We start from the raw sequence: 19,887 nt of genomic DNA on the forward strand, positions 1-19,887 counted from the left end.
TAATTAGCATGTTATCCAATAAATCAAACACTAGTATTAACTTGAAAGTCAGAAAAATACAAGAAAGTGAAAAATCAAGAGTCCACAAATTAACAATTAATGATGGTTGCATTTAAAATAAAGTAATAATAGGCAATAATAACAGAAATAAACCATAGCAAAAAAAAAAACCTTTTTTCTTTTACAGATTTCAAAGAATATTCAACTTCTATAGAAATGTAACTCTGTCCATCACTGAGAATTCCATGGTTGTGGGAAGGGAAAAGTGAAAACTATATGAAGATGCTTTTGTTAAAAAGCATGGCACAAATTACTTATGGGAATATGAACAAACAGCACCTCACATCTAGTTAATTGAGAACACTTACATTTGAATTGTGGAGAGAACTGGAGTTAACATAACTGCATTGGCTATTTTTATCCTAAGAAATTTATTCAACAACTAAAGAATATTCTTTCTTCAATTTATTTAAACAATTAATCCATCTACTCAGACTTACTTTATTAACAATCTCACCAAAGACAATGACTTTTCCAAATATAACAAGGATGTAATTGGTTGATTTTAAGTCCACAGGCTGTTGCATTTAGAATCTGTACCTAAAACAAGAAATACCAAGGACTCCATCAGATATGAATGCAGAAACTACCCAAGTGAACAATGTGAGTGAAATCACTGCCTTTATACTACTGGGATTTACAGATGATGCTGACATGAATATACTTTTATTCATCTTATTTCTTGCAATATACACTGTAACACTGATTGGAAATCTAGGTTTGGTTGTATTGGTAATTGAGGATTTACGGCTCCACAACCCCATGTACTATTTTCTGACTGTTCTGTCATTGTTGGATGCCTGCTTTTCTACAGTACTGACTCCCAAAATGTTGGTCAATTTTCTCTCAAAAAATAAATCTATATCATTTGTTGGATGTGTAACACAGATGCTTCTCTTTGTGACATTTGGAACTACAGAATGCTTCCTTTTGGCAGCAATGGCTTATGACCGTTACTTGGCAATCTACAGCCCACTTCTGTATGCAGTAAGAATGTCACCAAGGGTCTATGTGCCACTCATTATTGCTTCATATATAGGTGGAATTGTACATGCTACTATACACACAGTGGCTACTTTTAGCCTTTCTTTCTGTGAATCCAATGAAATTAGGCATGTGTTTTGTGATATTCCTCCATTGCTTGCAATTTCCTGCTCTGACACCCACTTAAATCAACTTCTGCTCTTCTACTGTGCAGGCTCCATTGAACTAATCACTATCCTCATTGTACTAATCTCTTATGGATTTATCCTGTTGGCCATTCTGAAGATTAATTCAACTGAAGGGAGGAGGAAAATTTTTTCTACATGTGGAGCTCACCTAACAGGAGTGTCCATTTTTCATGGGACAATCCTTTTCATGTATGTGAGACCAAGTTCTAACTACACACTTGAACATGACATGGTAGTGTCAACCTTCTACACCATTGTGATTCCCATGCTGAATCCTATCATCTACAGTTTGAGAAACAAAGATGTAAAAGAGGCAATGAGGAAGTTACTCAAGAGAAAATTGGTTCAGGAATAAAACATATTTTAAAATTGATTTGAGTAAAACTAAAACTCAGGCTAGCTTATATGTATGTCACATATGAATATCATGTACCTTAGGTATCTAACATTTCCCAAAATATTAATTGATCTTAAATATAGTATGTAGGAATGTGAACATAATATTTACACATCTACATTATATTTAAAAGAAATATATCAGTTAATTATTGATGTATATATGATCCTATTGTTAGTCTTCAAATTATTCCATCTTTGTTGGGTATGTCAGAAATTATTTACATAAGGGATATTTAGCTTGTCATTTCTCATTTGACTGTGTTTTGAAAACACAATATGCATATAGTTTCTCTTATATTCTTGTAAAATTTTGCTGAAACACCACATTTTCATATATATATATATATATATATATATATATATATATATATATATCTTCTTTTGTACATTATTTGGTACTATTGACTTTAAGTCATGGGTTTGTTTCTATTAAAGTTTTTTCTTTCAACTGTGAAATCATCGAGGTGGAATAGAAACTCCAAAATTAATGCAAAGATTATTTAGTGATGTTATTGGGAAATTTCCATATATTAGCCATGCAAATGAAAGTATCGATTAAACGTACAATGTTAAATTGGCTTCTATAAGTGCCCATTTGTTTATCTCTACAGGTGGCCTGATTTAATGAAATAATAATTCTCTTAATACTCAAAGTCCTTCCTCAGTTCCCAAACCTATCTTCCACTATGTGTATAAGAAATATCTTGCATTTGTTAGAATTCCATAAAGCATACTCATACCCAATAAATGTCCAATAATATGGATAAAACATTCACCTTATTTCAAGAATACATGTGCCACATTCACTTTTCTGTATTATTTCTATTCCAAAATTAGTTTACATAAAGACGTATTAAGAATAATATGTATTTAAATTCATTTTATGAGATGAAGCTTGTTCTCAAAGAGACCACTTTACTGTGTTTATACTGGAAAATGGCAACATATTTAACCAAATAAAGTTTTGAATCTGTAGAAAAATGCTGTTCTGATAAGGATAAATATGAGATGCCAGTTGACCTTGCCCTAAGATGGCGCTGGCTGCCTGAATGCCAAGTTGTAAACAGGCCCTAATTTGGCATGAAGTCGTTGCGTGATATGGCCTGATCTGACATAGGTCACTGTAGATACACCACGTGGCCGGAGTGCATTGGCTGGCTACAGGGATTTAAGGTGGACACGGGGAAGGCTCCGGGCCACTTGTCAGAGTCTTGCTGAGAACCTGAGTAAACTGCTTTGGGAAGGACTCCATTGTATTGTGTCTTTCTGCTTATCAGATAGCGGCTTGCGACAGATAAGTAGTAGCATACAAAATCAGTAGCAGAATCAGTAACAATTGTTATGGTAATGGTTTTATATTATAATGACAAATTTGCTCAGAATTGAATTAAGAAAACAATCACTTTAACATTTTTCAACATGAGAATGATAAGAACTATTACAGTAGCATGTTTTGTATAAAATATTATTTGAATAGTGATATTAATATAGACTCAAACAGTGGATACACTTGAATGTGAAGAAGAGACACTTCTATAACTAACATGGTGACCTTGAATAAGGTATGCAAACTCTTTTTACTCCAGCTTCACCACTCATCATTGTTAGTCTTGAGTACATTGAGGCCCTGCCATCAGTTGCTATGACAAATCTAGTGGTCATAGAGAAACACAACAGGCAGAGAAATGCTATAGAATATAAATTAGATATAAAAATGAGAAAGGGAAATACAATTTTAAATAGGGTAGTGAGGACGAATCCTTAAAATGAGCAAACGTTATAAAAATTGCAGTTCTGTTCAAATAGAAAAGAGCAGAAATAAGAAAAAATGGAAATATTCATAACAATACAAGGACAGTCTTCAAGGAGAAAACAGAATGAGTTAGCATTTGAAAAGATTAGAGTCAATGTTATTTACTACCAGGAAATACTTAGAAAGTTTTTCTCTTTTACTATTCATATAATGAAAATTTTAATGAGTTTGTGAAAAAAAATAAACTTACAATTAAATGGTATAGTTCTGCTAATTGCTAGAAATTTGCATAAAAATTATGTTCTAGAAAATGAACTAGGATGTTTCATCGATGTTTTCCAAAAGGAAATGTAAGTTCTCTTTCTAATACAGTAAAAGTAGAAATATTGAGTAGAATCTACATGCAGTTTCTATTTTCAATCACACTTTGCTAATGTTTGGATGTGCATTCATTAGAGTTTAAGAATATTCTAGCATAGAGCTTAAATCTTTACTTGAAGCATAAAGAATAAAACTAAAGATTGAAGGACATCTTTCATTTGAGATGGTTTTAATTTAGTATGTATACAAAAATTTGAGATTATAATATATTTCTCAATTTCCTTTTGTCTGTGCAAACCCTTTCATATGGCTCTCCCAACTTTTTCAAATTTATAACATTTTTAAAATTAATTTTCATTACATGAATACATGCATATGTTTATACATATATATTCATTAAAATAAACTGGTCAGTTTATTTAATATTACTTACATGTATATTTTAGGAAATGATCATTTGGTATTGGATAGACAGTAGGTGTTATTTTCCCTCAAAAAGCCTTTTTTTTCACTTTTTATAGTATGTCAATTGGCATCTTCCTTGCTTGTTTATGTTTAGTGAGTTTTGTTGGTAGTACTATTGGGGTAAAAAAAATCTGACTATGAGACACACTCTCACAACAAACTCATTGATCTTTCGGCTCTTACTATCTTCTGCTTCTTCTTCTACAGTGTTCCCTGAGCTTTGGGAAGGTTTTGAAGACATCCATTAGGGCTGGACTTTCACAATTCTGTATTTTGATCTGTTGTTGTTTTCTGTACTGGTCTTTGTCTGATGCAAAGAGTTGTTTTCTTGATGGGGTCTGAAGATTGTACTTACCTATGAATATAAGAGCAGAGGTTTATAGATTGTTGTTAGGGATTATTTTGTCTCACTAAAATAGTGGTTCTAGATTCTTCTCCAATAATCACTGGTACTGAGTACTGAGGCAAGTGTTAAGTACCAGGCATCATTTTCCACCTTTTGAGAGGATCCTAAATCCAATTAGAAAACTGCATTATCACCAAACTTTGTGTGCCATTTCTATACACAAAGGTTTGTCTTGGGATGCTAGTCATTAATATGGCTCATAGGCATTGTAGCTGGGTAGAATTCTTGGTTGTCGCTCACCTTTGTAAGATTATGTGGCAATTTTCAGTATCATGAAAGCGAATCCGCAGACATGAGGCACTCAGTTCACTTCCAGCTTAGAGAACTATGGATCTTGTTTCAGAAGTTCATGGTGCCTTCTGCAAGAAGGACATAGTTTAGATCCCTGAAGAGCAACCAAGGATAATAACAATAGGTTGTGTGTTTTCAGAGTCCCTTGGAAAACCTTGACTCAAAAAGGGCTCATCATATCTGCTATTGAATCTTTTATTATGTGGTTTTGAATTTCTGTGGGAACATTGTCAACCCATTTGAAAAAAAAAGCTGTAAATGTATATTTTATTTTACAAATTGATTTTCACCATTACAATTAAAATGTGACTCTTTAATTTAAAAGTTAGTAATTTAATAACTTTAAATTTAGTAACTTCTTTTTGAAGTGGAAAGGATATAAATACAGAATGTGGGTAAATGAAAATAGTTTGACAAAATATTTTAATGGAGAAATGGGAAAAAGTGGGCTTTTTAAGAAGAGTCAAGAGAGGTAAATAAAGAATGAGGGAGGACATGTAGATTGTTCTAGCTTTTGTTTATTATAAATGAGGCTGCTATGAACAGAGTAGAGCGTTTTCCTTGTTATATGTTGGAGCAACTTTTGTATATATTCCTAGGAGTGGTTTAGCTGTGTCCTCAAGAAATACTATGCCCAGACTGAGGAACCGCCAGACTGATTTCCAGAGTGGTTGTACCCACTTACAAACCCACCAACAATGGATGAGTGTCCCTCTTTCTCCTCATCCTCACCAGCATCTGCTGTCACCTGAGTTTTTGATCTTAGCCATTCTGACTGATGTGAGGTGGAATCTTAGGGTTGTTTTGATTTGTATTTCCCTGATGACTAAGGATGCTGAGCATTTCTTAAGGTGCTTCTTGGATGACATAGTAAAACACACACAAAATTGCCAAAAATTATAAAACAATTTTATTTTAATAGTGTTTAATATTTTCCACTTTGGTTCCAACTTTAATATACAATTTCTCACAATTTAATAATTCTTGACAAAATGTAAGCTGAAAATGTGGGGTTTTTTTGTTTTTATGCATTTTCTATTACTGTATTTAAAATAATTTTGTAAGATACAAAAAAATTCCTTAACAAATGCAAGGCACATTGAAAATATTGCGGGATTATAAACCTTGTATGACTATGCTGCGTTTCATGCTTATTATCTTACATCCCAATGCCTATCACCTAATCAGATGAATTTAAGGTTTTTCTGTATATTGCACAACTGAGGAAATAGTCTCTTTAAAACTTAATTGTGTGTGTGTGTGTGTGTGTGTGTGTGTGTGTGTGTGTCTAAGTGAATGTAAGATCAGGAGCCCCTAAGAGGGCCTTGGCTTCTCTGAAGCTGGAGTTACAAGAAATTAAGATGTGAGGTAACTGATGTTGGTTCTAGAAACTTATCTTGAGTCCTGTACCATAAAATGTGTGTTCCTAATTGCTGAGTCTTCAATCCCAGAGAAAATAGCCTTAACCATTAGGATCCTAATAATGTAAACCTAAAGCATTCTAAATCTAGAGTACAAAACTCATAATCTCTGTTTCAAATACAAGACCACATAACCATTCAGTGGATTTCTTCTTGATATTAAAAACTGAATGCCCTTATTCTCATTACACAAACATTATTGTTTTATAATTCTCTAAAGTTACAGCCTATATACAATATAATTTTTAAGACTGAAGATCATTGTTTCTAATTTTCCATACATTTGTCTTAAAAATAAATATATTCAGATGACTGATTTAAAACATATATTGTTATTTAAAATTATTATGTAGATTTCTAAAATGGTTCCTCAGTAATATCTAAGATCAAGTTATATTATGCAAAGAATGGCCCCACACAGATTTAAATAAAGCTTCCCATATATTTTTGATGGAGACCAAGGAAAGAACTAACTGGAAAATAGAAAGAGAAAAGTCCAAGTGCTGAGTACCACTCCTGTCTTTATTACCTCGAGTCATCCCTTTTCTTCATAATTCTACTGACAGCATTTTTTACTTCTTTGTTTCTTAGACTATAAATGAGTGGATTCAGCATGGGGATCACAATGGTGTAGAAAACAGAAGCCACTTGATCCTTTCCTAAAGAATATGATCTCTTTGGTTTTAAATAAGTGAAGATCATAGTACTATAAAATATGGTGACTGCCAGCAGATGAGAGGCACAAGTGGAAAAGGCCTTTTGCTTTCCTGAAGTAGAACTGATTTTCAAGATGGTAGAGAGAATGAATGCATAAGACATTGATATGGTGAGAAGGGACACCATTAGAGTTGAACCAGAGACTATGATTATTATCATTTCAATGACATATGTATCACTGCAAGACAGAGCTAAAATTGCAGGTGTGTCACAGAAAAAGTGATTGACAACATGAGAGCCACAGAAATCCATCCTGCTTAGACAAAGCATATTGATAGAAGAATCTATAGCTCCCATCAGGTAGGAACCAGTGAGGAGGGCATGGCATTGTCTTTTGGACATAACAACTGGATAGTGTAGAGGGTTGCATATAGCTACATAGTGGTCATAAGCCATGGATGAGAGAAGAAAACATTCAGCACCACCAAACAAAACAAAAAAGTAGAGCTGGGTGAAGCAACCCATGAAAGAAATATTCTTGATGGAGGTGAAGAGGTTCTCGAAGGTTTTAGGAGTGATGACAGTTGAGTAACTGAGGTCAAGGAATGACAAATGTGTTAGAAAAAAAAATTGGGGTGTGAAGCTGAGATTCTAGATGAATGATCAGCATCATGCCTGTGTTACCCAGCACAGTGACCAGGTATATCAGGAGAAACAGCACAGCAAGGACTAGCTGTATCTCTTTGGAATCTGTCAGTCCCATAAGGATGAAGTCAGACTCTTTTGTGTAATTCCGAGTGTTCATAGTGAATGACCCTAAAATTGAAAAGAAATCAAAGGTAATACTCAACTTGATTAACTTAAAAAAGTTTTCTTTTAATGTACATACTGGTATGTTTGTTGTTTTGGTTGGCTCAATATTGATATATTTTTAAGTATATGGATGAAAAAATATTGAGGATAAATAGAGGTAAAATCTCATATTTGGGTAGGACACGGTAAGAGGTGACATAATTCATATTTTTAATTTACAGTGGTAGTATTCTAAATAATTTTCTTTAATGACACCTTAATTATTATCAAATAGTTGTCCCTAGGTACTATTGCCAAGCATTCATTTTAAATGAAGAATCTGTAAAAGTCAAATAACTATTCAGAACTGAGTTCAACTCTTTGTTGTTTTCTGTAGATTTTATTCAAAGGAGCATGAATTTAGATTTGTATTCCCAAGAATGTATAATTTATAGAAAACAAAAGATAAATTTTCATATAATTGTTACATATTTGAATTCATATTTTTGAATATTAAAAAATCATTCAGGGTCACAAAGAAAGAGACTTTCCTCTAAATGAGGTTTCTGAACATACCAGAACTTTTCTCTTAATCAAGAGCCTTAGCATGGAAGAACTAACCACCTCAAAGTTGAAAGTGCACTAAGGCAGAGGATTCTGATCTTTTTTCCATTAGCAAAGGTCTAACCTCACAGTCTTTCAATACTGGCTAGCTTAAAAATGATTCCTGCCAAGGAAACAAAGGAAAGAAAAGAGGGTACAGGTACTTAAAATTCCTAGAGTGTATCAGGGCCTTTGTGTACACAAAGTATTTATAATGTGTGTGTTCAGATGAGGGGGCAGAACACTTGCATTTTAGTCTTACACTTTACAATGTGAAGAAAAAGATTTCTTGATAAATAAAGTGTTTGGGAAAAAAAGAAATAAACCTGTCTGAATTTGAAAAAAAAAAGATTTCCATTTCTTGTAATTAATACTAATTATATTTTATAATGTTTCAAAATAAGTACTTAATATTCATTTCAGGCATGGCATCATAAAATATGATATTTTACTTCATTATCCTTGTTCTGTTCCCTTTTAGTTAAAAGTAGATTTAAAGTTGGGATGAAATTGAAAATATTATAACATATAATATCTACCTACTAAATTTATAACTCATAGATGCTGTTATCATCATCATCATTACTCTTTCATGACTACAGGAGGAATCTTTTAATTTTCACATTATAAAGGTCAGAAATGTAGTTTTAAAATATCCAAAGACTATGTTGGTCTATAGACATTTAACATAGGCCATATTATTTATTTGTCAATGTAGTAAATTAACTGAATAATTTGTTTTTACCTTATGTGTATGAGTATTTTGACTGCATGTATGTCTGTGCATCATGTACTTGAAGAATATATTTAAGCTAGACAGAAGTGGGAGTCAGACTTCTGGGCATTTAGTAACAGTCACTTGTTAGTTACCAGATATGTACTCAGAATTGAACACATATCCTCTAGAAAGTCAGTGCCCTTAACCTCTATGTCTTTATTATTTTAATTAAAATCTTAATAAACACTTATATGGAGCTAAAGCTAAAAGTTTGATTTAAGCATTTTTGACTGCAAATATAAAGTCACTCAGTATTAGATTAAGAAAGTTTTTTGTTCATAGTTCTTTGCTTCTTGAATAACCCTTAATATTTATGAGTACATAATACTACAGGCATTGCAGTGATCTGTGTATTTAATGAAAAATAAAAGAAGCTAAGTAAAGTTAAAAAAAAAAAACTTGTCTGAAGGAAAAACAATTAAAGCACTATGATTCTTCCCATGTTTTCAATCTCAGAATTTACAGAATTTTAAACAAATTAAAGTCAGGATATATAATTAATTAACAACGTTAGAAAATATCTACAACATACTATTTAGTTCCTCTCTAATCTCAAGATAAATCATTAGCCATGTTATTATGGTAAATTAGAATTGTAGATATTATAATAATTGACCAAACTAAACTTAAAAAGGACTTCAATAGAGTTCTATTAAATATAACCCTGACATTTGAAACATTTTATTTCTACTTCTGCAAATATTAGCACTGTTCATGTTAAGACACAAGCAGAATGGTCTAAAACAATCAAAATAAAGTTGAGGATACTTACTGTGAAGCAAGGATTATGAGGAAAGTTCTTTCAGAACTATAGTTTATTAATGTTCTAACATTAAATTTTTCTAGTGTATAGAGTATGAAAGCTTTTAAATAACTTGTACAATTCTACAACATTGTTTTCCTTGGAGTGGTTATTTTTAGAATTTTGTACACTCATTTTATTTTAATTCTCAATTAAAGCAGTCAACCACAGAATTTTGTTTGTTTTTAGGCTAAATGAAAATTTCAATAAGAAATCATGTCTCCAAAGTATGTCAAATGGTTAGAAATTCTCAGAGTAGTGTAATACATTGCCTTTCATCCTGATGAAGCAGGTATTTAATATAACCAACACTGATGATCTTGTCTTTAGGGAACAAATTCCAGGAGAGTATGCTTGGCACATGTTCAAAGTCAAATGTTCAAGGGCAAATGAGCAATGAATTATTTTCTCAGAATGTCTCCCATGAACCACACATGCACTGGGTCTTTGTTACTGAGGCTTTATAATAAGAAGTAACTATTTGCTTCTGAATTGACCTAGTTATATTATATTGCATAATGATCACATCATGTAATTTTCTAGGATAAAAAGTAATTTTCAGAGAAATATCTAGGTATTTTAAGTCTCATTTCATTAAGATGAAAAATAATTTCATTAGTGTCAACATTTGAAATCATTTATCTCATAAAACAAGATATGCTAACCAAAGAAAAGGTTAAAGTGTAACAGGTATCAAAAAGTAAAAAAAAAAAAATTCAAACTCATTCTTGATATTTTGCTAACATCATTTTATTTTTCCTCAAATCTCTTCTCTATTTGTGTACATAACACTTACTTGAGCACATATATTTCTCTAATTTTATTAACTGTAGTCAATATTATATCCTTAATCTATATTTAATATTGCAAAAGAAAGTTAGTAAATGTAATGAGTTTTGAGTAGTATGGAGTATTTATGTATATAGATAATGTCTAGTGTATAAATTTATTTATATATTAGAGAGTAATTAATTTAGGATAACTACATATCTATAAAATAACATATTTGCAAAATTTTAAATGTAACTTGAAGATATATTGAAATGATAAAATTATAAGACTCTTTTAAAGTACAAAGGTTAATCATTTTATATATATATGTATATATGTGTGTGTTTATATATACATAGATATATATAAAATCAGAATTTTCTCTCAATTTCTTTTCATTTCATTGATATTTGTTTCTTCTGCAATGCCAGAAATATTTTCTTGAATTGAAGTAGATTTAAAACTTATTACTTTTTATTTTATATAAAAATGTACTTTAAAGATGGTGAAAAAGAGGGTAAACTCCAAGAAAACTGAAAAAATATTATGAAGCTACTCAATGTCTAGCACACTGAGTGGAAAAGTCACAGTGTTTTAAAGGATGATGCAATGCATTTTAATCAAGTGCCCTTTTTTTCACTTTTCAACAACTGGAAGATATCTAACATCCTAGTGGTGGAGCATACAGTATAAAGATTGTGTCCTTACTCATCTACTATGAGAATGAACACAAACTCTGGAGTGGTAATGAAAAAGAAATGACTAAAGAGTAGAAACAGAGAAACTACTGGGTAGAGAGGTAAAAGAAAATAGAGAGATAAAAGTAAAATACAAGACAAATGGTAGAAAGTGGATAAAGAAGGTAAATATCTTAAAGTATCATATATAGATGTTTACATATTATTTTGGTAAATAGAATCTGTCACTCTCATGAAAAGGAATAAAAGCACTGTTACCCTCACTGCTAGATACATACAGGTAATATATCAATCACAAGGAGCAGGATAATCAGATGTGAAATTTTATTAATACTAATTAGTATTAATAGTTGAAATCATTTATGGAATAAGGCAAGATTTCTTTGCAGCAAGTATCCCTGCATGCCAGAAGAGGACATCATATCCCATTATAGGTAGCTGTGAGCCAGGATGTGGTTGTTGGGAATTGAAACTCTGGAATGGGGAAGATGTAAGAAAACTGAACAGAGGTGTGGAGCAGTGAAGGATGGGGAACTGGGGGTAGCCACCAGAAAGTCCCACATGCCAGAAAAGCAAGAACCTCCCAGGACCCAACAGGGATGACATTAGCTGAAATACCTAACAAAGGGGAGGGAGAACCTGTAGAGACCATATCCAGAGGTTAGGCAAGGCTCGCAGTTGGGGGATACGGCCAACCACTCATCTCCAAATTTTGAACTCAGGATTGCTCCTGTCTAAAGGAAATACAGGGACAAAGTGTGGAGAAGAAACTGAAGGAAAGTCCATCCAGAGACTGCCCTAACTAGGGATCCATCCCACACACAAACACTAAACCCAGACAATATTGCAGATACTAAGAAGTGCTTGCTGACAGGAGCTTGATACAGTTGTATCCTGAAAAGCTCTGCCAGAACCTGACCAATTACAGATGCAGATGCTTGCAGCCAACCATCAGAGTGATCACAGGAAACCCAGTAGAGGAGTTAAGGGGAGAATTGATGGAGCTGAATGGGTCCCACATGCAATCCCATAGGAAGAATAACAATATCAACCAACCAGACCTCCCAAAGCTCCCTAGAACTAAACCACAAACCAGAGTACACATGGAGGGACTCATGACTCCAGCTGTATATGTAGCAGAGGATTGTCTTTTCTGACATCAGTGAGAGGGGGGAGGTCCTTGGTCCTGTGAATAATGCTAGAGAGGTGAGGCAGGAGTGAGTGGGTGGGTGGGGGAACACCCTCATAGAAGCAGGGGGAGGAGGGATTCGATAGGGGTTTCGCTGCTGGGTAATCAGGAAGGGAGTTAACATTTGAAATGTAAATAAATAAAATAATAAATAAACAAAAAAGAATAAAGATTGATTTTCTTTTTTTTTGAAGATTGATTTTCTTTATGAGATGTTTATTTGAAATGTAAGGACATGTTAAGTTCATACCAGGTGAATTTAATTAGGTAAGGCCATAAACAGTCTTTGGACACTCATTTCTCATACTAAACATTCACAAAGAAAAAATAGTAGAAGTAACACATTTATACACAGTTATGCCAAATTCAAACGTGAATAAAATATTTTAACAATACAGAAGCAAATTTTTAACACACTTAAGCAATGTGGAACTTTATAATTATAACTTTTGTAACACCAAATAAATATAAAAATGAATACAGGTAAAACTGACCGATTGTGTATCACACTAGACTAAAATAAAGTAGAAATTTTATAGGTGAACTGATCATAAGTCTGTAAATCTATCCCACCACACATGTATTACATGTAAGTGATATAAAACTGGAACTTGTTATGGTTAAGTCTGTCAATAGCCTGCTCCTGCAAGATCCAAGTTGGCTCTAGCACTGAAGTGGTAGCGAACAACCATTTGTGACTCCAGTGTCAGAAGATGGGATGTCCTTTTCTGGTCTCCATGTGTACCAGGCACACATGAGTGTTGTACATATATACAATTATCCAAAACAATCACATAGAAAAGAATCTGTATAAAAAGTGTTTATGACTTTGTGTCATGATATGTTCATTGAAATCTGCACAAATTTATTTAATTGCCTTATATAGGTTATTAGGTGAACAATTTATGAACTTAAATAACCTCTTAATGAATTTATTATATCCCATAAACAAATAATGATTCACATTTCAAGTTCTAAGATACTACATTATCAATAAGTTTTGTGTTATATTTTTTAAAGTTACTCTACTTCCTAACCATTAAAGCAACTATTTAAAATGATCTAGGTCTTTTTAAATTGCAATGGATATGATTTGTTACAGAAAATGTTTTCTTTGGATGACTTTCAAAAGAGCATTTTTCACATCTTTGTTTCTCAGACTGTAGATCAGTGGATTCATCATGGGAATAACAATGGTGTAGAACACAGATGCTACCTGTGCTTGGGTGAGGGATGATGTGTTGTCAGGTTGCAGATAGGTGAAAATCAAGGAACCGTAGAAGACAGTGACACCTGTGAGGTGAGAGGCACATGTAGAAAAAGCCTTCCACCTGCCAGCTGCTGACTGTATCCTAAGGATGGCTGAGATAATGGTCACATAAGTGAAAGTGATAATGAGAAGGGAACTGAGGAGTGTGAAACCAGCTAGAACAAAGATCACCAATTCTGTGCTAAAGGCATCTACACAGGATAGGGCTAAAATAGCCGTGGTGTCACAAAAGAAGTGATTGATGTAGGGATCACAGAGAGGCAAATTGCTTATGACACAGATGGATATAAGAGAATTTGTGAAGCCTATCATGTATGGTATTGCTGCCAGCCAGTTGCACACCTTCTGGGACATAATCACAGAATATAGTAAGGGATTGCAGATTGCTACAAAGCGATCATAAGCCATGGATCCTAAAAGGAAACACTCACTACACACCAAACCAACAAAGAAGTACATCTGAACAAAGCAGCCTACAAAGGATATTGATTTCTGTGTGGACTGGAAATCAACTAGTGCCTTGGGTGTTACAGTGGAGGAATAAAATATATCAATGAATGATAAATTGCTGAGGAAAAAGTACATAGGTGTGTGAAACTGAGAGTCAATTCTAATTAACATGATTAATCCAATGTTGCCCCACACAGTGAATAAATAGATGAAAAGGAATATTAAGAGCAGACTGACTTGTAATTCTGGGTGATCTGAAAATCCACTGAGTATGAAGACTGTCACTTTTGTGAAATTATTCTCTGTCATTTTTAATGATGTAAGTAACCACTGACTTAAACTTGAATAAGCATTGAGAAAGCTAAAGAAACACTAAAGACAAAAGTTCCAACAATCAGTGACTACTTGTCCTCCAGCACTGAGAGCAAAATGGATAGGTAGTAAATGTTGAAAGATGGTGCTATGTAGTCTTTATTAATTTTAATTTAATAATATTTTATTTGTGTCTGTATACGTGTGTAGCTGATTGAAGATCCCTGGAAATACGAGACAGGGTTGTTGGATGGTGAAGTTTCATGCTGTGTGGAGCTGCCTAATGTGGGTGAAGTTCAGCAAACTCTGGTCCTCTGAAGAAGCATCAGGTGCACTTAACCTCTGAGCTACATCTACAACATCTGACTTATTTTAAAGAAAATGATGGATGCTATTGTATATTGAAATGAATGGTTGTGTAGAATTTTTAATGCTTTAAAACATCAAGACATCATTCCTGTAATAGTTGTAAGATAATTCTGCTAAGTTTCTCTATATTCAACCCAACATTAGGACAAAATTTTACTTCTATCAATTTATTTATTGGAATCAACTATATTGTTGCCATAGAATATATAAAGCCTTGAAAAAGAAACTAGAAGAAAAAACTGTAAGTCATGCATTTAAGTATAATATTATATCACAATCTTAGACGCAATCTTAGTTGTAGACAAAATGAAAACATCCAGTATTGTCTCAGAATCAGTGCATTTTAGTTAGTTTTCATATTAGAAAACTATAAACATATAGCTCAAATGGTATTTAATAAAACATTTCTTTATGCTTCTCTATTTTCTGTCTCCTGTACTTTCTGTCCATTGATGATTTAAGGCCTGCTGCACAATTAATTTTAAAACAGTTCAACTTCTTTCATGAAGGTAGAGGACATGACTATATCCAATTACAGCACACATGACAACAGGAAGTAAGTTCATTCTTCAAACCTAGTTCCCAATGCTATGAAGAAAATACTGAAAACAAATATTTAAACAAAAGAGTTAGAAGGGGACCACATTTAAATGGGAGAAGTTACTTTATAAATGCACTGAAAAACACATCAGAAAAAATGAAAGTAGTGTGCACATAAAGCAAATTTGTTTTTATATTTAGCACATCATACCAAAGATACTTGAATCACATTTATTCTAAATGACCATTTAATGTGCCTCATGCCCTGAAATGTCCCTATTATTTATTTATTTATTTATTTATTTATTTATTATAAAGATGCTTATCAATGAGTATTCACTTGTTTATCAGTGAACTAATTTTTTGTTAAAAACAATGTTATTAATACACATTGTGTTAACATCAAATTGTTATATTTATACACAGAAGTATATTTTATATTGTCAGGCTGTCTAAAAAGAAAATTTAGTTCTAAGCTATATTCTCCTAAAAGAAATTATTTTTAATTTAAAAGTACTCTCAGAGACAAAGACTGCCTTGCTTTCTTCTCAACAGGAACCTTTCTGGAATACTCTATGATTCTCTAAGTTATTACCCCAGCCAGTGACTACCATGTCAAGTATAAATAATTCATTTTTCAAAGTTTAAACTGAACAACCAGAAAGAGTTTTTAAAACTTACACCATTTACAGAGCTTTAAAAACCCTCTACATTCGCATTCCATAAACTCAGTCAACAGATGAAAGATGAAAGAAGTCAGTTGTGCTAGATCTATAATAATTTACATATCAATTGTTTCATAATGGACTGAATTAGCAAAGGGTACAGCCAGCTCTTCTGGTACTTCTGTCAGTGGAAAGATCTCTAGGTCATCACATACTGACAGCTGTGAGCACATTACTTAATATTTTTCTATTTTAAAATAGATATATTGTTTAGAAACAATTTGAAAAGCAAAATAACCAAATTAAGTTAGTTTGTTATTAATTAATAACTAACACTGGCTTTGGAATTTCTCAAAAAACATCCAACGTACCACCTCCAAAGTCTGTGAACTCAATGTAGGCTTCAAGGTAAGAGCATATGTGCTGTTCCTGATGTTCTCTGTCTGGTCAAGACTAGATTATGTTATGAAAGCACCACAGGGGATCCAAGGTTAAGTCATTCCTCCTGAAAAATGTGAGGGCTTGGGATATAACTTAACTATTTGGTAAAATTGAGTCATATAAAACCCTGGTATTTCATAAAAGTATAGTAGAAAAGGACAGGAAAATTAGGTTCCCAGTCTCTGTCCACTGTATTTATGGTATAAAGTTTCTTTTTATACTAAAGATTCTTTAATTCAAGTACTTTCTATAAGAATCAAACTTAACAGAGATGACATTGCAAAATTATAATCTAACAAAAAATACCAACTTGTTGTAACATGTTAAAGATAATTAAGATATACACGGTAATGGTTAGTTATTATTAGTACAAATGCAATTTTTTTAGAGAAAAACTTGAGGGATAGAGCAATTTTTATCTAACATCATTCAGTACTCGCTATATGTTGTCAAAATTAAGCCTAAAGTAAAGCAAAACAAAGTTAACTTAAGGGCTATTTAATATAAAGTAATATCTAAATCAGGTATATAAAAATCACTTGGAAAGCTTGATTAGAATATATTAAATTTACAATATACTTACATAGCAGGAGCCTTAGACTTAACTCATTCTCTTAAATGGAACACCATTTCACCAAAATCAGTTGCAGGACAAGGAAGCTTGAGAAATCAGACCTGCCAGAAATTTGCTGCTTCTTCCTCCAGCTACAGAGACCTGACCATCTCTGGCTCCACAGACTTGATCACTTTTTGCCATACAGGTCAACAAGTTCTGGTAATATTGTCCTGCTTCCCCCACAAAAAAAAAGTATAGCCTTTTTATTTAAAAGTGAGCTACTCCTCATGTCTCACAATACAGGGTTATAGATTCCCTTGCCTAGTGAATGATCTCAGAGTCTACATTAATATTCTAAATGTCTCAAACACAAGAGAGGCAAATAGAAATTACTCTATCCTCAATGTCTCCAAAATTGACCTTTAGGATGTTGTTAACATGAAGCCTCTACATAAGCCTGCCACCCAACTGCTATGCAACCTACATGCCAGTTAATTAGCATGACCTAAAATTTCTTCTTAGCAAAAGTTAATTTCAGAGTCCATACCGTATCTACCCATGTAGCCTGATTGAAGGATGCTGCCAGGTACTCTACCATTAAACTTCTGAGAAATTATTCAGAATATCCAAGTGTTATTCTTAACAGTTGGCTTTATATTGACATAGTCTATTAACAATTCTATAAAGTGATAAATTAACTTAGGAACCAACTAGAACATGCATATTTTAAAAGAAAAACATCATCTAGTGTGAAAAGCATAGATAAAATTTTTATAGACATATCTAGAGACACACGTCCATGAGTTATGAAATGATTGTGATGCTTACATGACATGCATAGAAAGACTATTCCTCTTTCTGCAACCATATATTTACTTCTATATAAATTACTTTTACCTCCTTGTTTGAAGCTCTGAGTTCCATGACTCATTGACACAGTGAATATGATGCATGGTTATCAGTCTTGCTGTTGATGGTGTTATTTAGCAGTTATATTTCCTGTATTGTGTACCATTGTACATATCATGATATTAATAACTTTTACTGCCTGTGATAATATTTGATAATTTGCCTTTCTGTAACGAATTAGAAATAAAAGGTGTATTAATTAAGACAGTGTTTTTATTTCTTTCTGCAAATTATAACTCCTATTTTTCTCAATCCTGTTCAAAATGATTCATTGCCAGAATATTTATAAAAAGGCTCCACAACAAAGGATTTTCTCCAGCAATCTGTGCTATGCAGACTCTGATACACAGACCTCTCCAAACTCTTAAACTCACCTAATAAAACAGCTTGCAAGTTGCCACATTTGATCTCTTGAGGTTTGTGTTTAATTATACCCTAAGGTCTGTACCTAAATTGCAAGGAAATATCTCCAATCGAGACATTATTACTCCATTTGATTTTGGCATTTCTGGTCTGCCTGCAGCCTTTAAAAGACAGGATTAAGCAATAGTATAACATTTAAATTACTGACTTTGTATTTTATCTTTAGATTATCTTATTTGTATTTACAAATTCATAAATTTTCATTAATTTTAAGATTTTTATGAAATAAAATATGAAATTATGTGAAAATTAGGCTGTTCTGGATAATATATTTTTTTTTTATAAAACATGAGTCTGGGGTAATGTCCATTGGTATATATTAGCTTTGTGCTTATGTGTCTTCCCTAGTGAAATATTTATATTAACCAGGGGAAAAATTAACATTTCTGTCAACTATAAGATGATGCATTGTAAAGATTTAAAATTTATTTACTTCTAAGCTAAATAAAAAAAAGCAATGTTCTAAGACCCTAAGCTATGATTTTCTAATTTATGTCACTATAAGTAAGTAGGGAGATTTTTTTAACTTAAACAACATTGCTCCAAGTAGTTTCATTAAAACTATGACTGCATTTACCACCTCTATAAAATACAGCCCCAAATATCACAGAGTTCAGAGTCACTATGAGCTCAAGATCCTTCAATCCTCTTTCTGAAGCACATAGAGCCTTCAGCAATACAAATACACCTTTCAGTTTTGGAGGGCATCTACAAGTAACAGCAGTACCCAATAATGATTTGGTAGTCTTTACTCATATACTTTAGGATACTTACTCACATATAATAACAATTTAACAAATAAGAATTTGAAGAGGAGCAATGAATAGTATATGGGAGAGTGTTTTAGTAAGGAAAAAGAAAGGAAAATAGTGTAATTATATTATGATTAATAAATAAAAGAAATTTAGATTCCTGTCTGAAAGAAATAATTTAAAAGAAGATGCAAAACTATTTTATAATCAATTTCTCCAATAAAGAAATATTAAATTTCTTTGATATGATAGAGATTTTCTTATATGTTCATGGATAATAGAACTGAACAAGCTCTAGTCATTTTCTCACACGAGTAAGTATCTAAAGCTGGTAACAGAATTGAAAACAAAATTTTGCATCTACTCCAAGGTAACAGAAGAGAAGTTGGAATGAAAAACTACAAAAGGAAGAAGATGAAGAGGAGTACTATGCATTACTCTCTTCTTGTATGAGAGGATTCTGCAATCATGCACACACAGTAGCAGAGACCTTCTGCTCAAAATCCACATAAAATAATAAGATGAGAAAATTGGGAGTATTAGAGAACAGATATTGGACTTTTTGAGCATAAAGTAAATAATGGTGGTAAAAGAACAAAAGAAGGTAATGAAATATTGAGTA

General features: G+C 32.6%; 2 protein-coding genes and 1 pseudogene across 3 annotated transcripts; 1 reads left to right on the forward strand and 2 right to left on the reverse strand.

The window, feature by feature from the left end:
* The first annotated feature begins 205 nt into the window (after positions 1–205).
* On the forward strand, positions 206–1,854 carry LOC117704286 (olfactory receptor 5T17). Its single transcript, XM_034496384.2, has one exon. It carries the CDS (start codon positions 634–636, stop codon positions 1,585–1,587), a length of 954 nt encoding a protein of 317 aa, XP_034352275.1. The 5' UTR covers positions 206–633; the 3' UTR covers positions 1,588–1,854.
* Positions 1,855–6,124: 4,270 nt separating this feature from the next.
* LOC117704387 (olfactory receptor 8H1-like) lies at positions 6,125–10,175 on the reverse strand (annotated as a pseudogene). Its single transcript, XR_013108391.1, has 2 exons — positions 9,891–10,175; positions 6,125–7,761 (listed from the first exon to the last, which is right to left on the reverse strand). The product of XR_013108391.1 is annotated as an olfactory receptor 8H1-like (transcript).
* Positions 10,176–12,884: 2,709 nt separating this feature from the next.
* Positions 12,885–17,403, reverse strand: Or8i2 (olfactory receptor family 8 subfamily I member 2). The gene is made up of 3 exons (XM_076928258.1): positions 17,209–17,403; positions 16,556–16,689; positions 12,885–15,581 (listed from the first exon to the last, which is right to left on the reverse strand). The coding sequence occupies exon 3, from the start codon at positions 14,605–14,607 to the stop codon at positions 13,675–13,677; it is 933 nt and encodes a 310-aa protein (XP_076784373.1). The 5' UTR covers positions 14,608–15,581; positions 16,556–16,689; positions 17,209–17,403; the 3' UTR covers positions 12,885–13,674.
* Between the last annotated feature and the right edge of the window lie 2,484 nt (positions 17,404–19,887).

This window comes from Arvicanthis niloticus, chromosome 2 (genome assembly GCF_011762505.2).
Source record: "Arvicanthis niloticus isolate mArvNil1 chromosome 2, mArvNil1.pat.X, whole genome shotgun sequence".
In the NCBI taxonomy this organism is placed as follows: Eukaryota; Metazoa; Chordata; class Mammalia; order Rodentia; family Muridae; genus Arvicanthis; species Arvicanthis niloticus.

Bases quoted from the DNA above. Each gene is read 5' to 3' on its own strand.
- Or8i2 (XM_076928258.1), bottom strand. From the start codon at position 14,607: ATGACAGAGAATAATTTCACAAAAGTGACAGTCTTCATACTCAGTGGA.
- LOC117704286 (XM_034496384.2), top strand. From the start codon at position 634: ATGAATGCAGAAACTACCCAAGTGAACAATGTGAGTGAAATCACTGCC.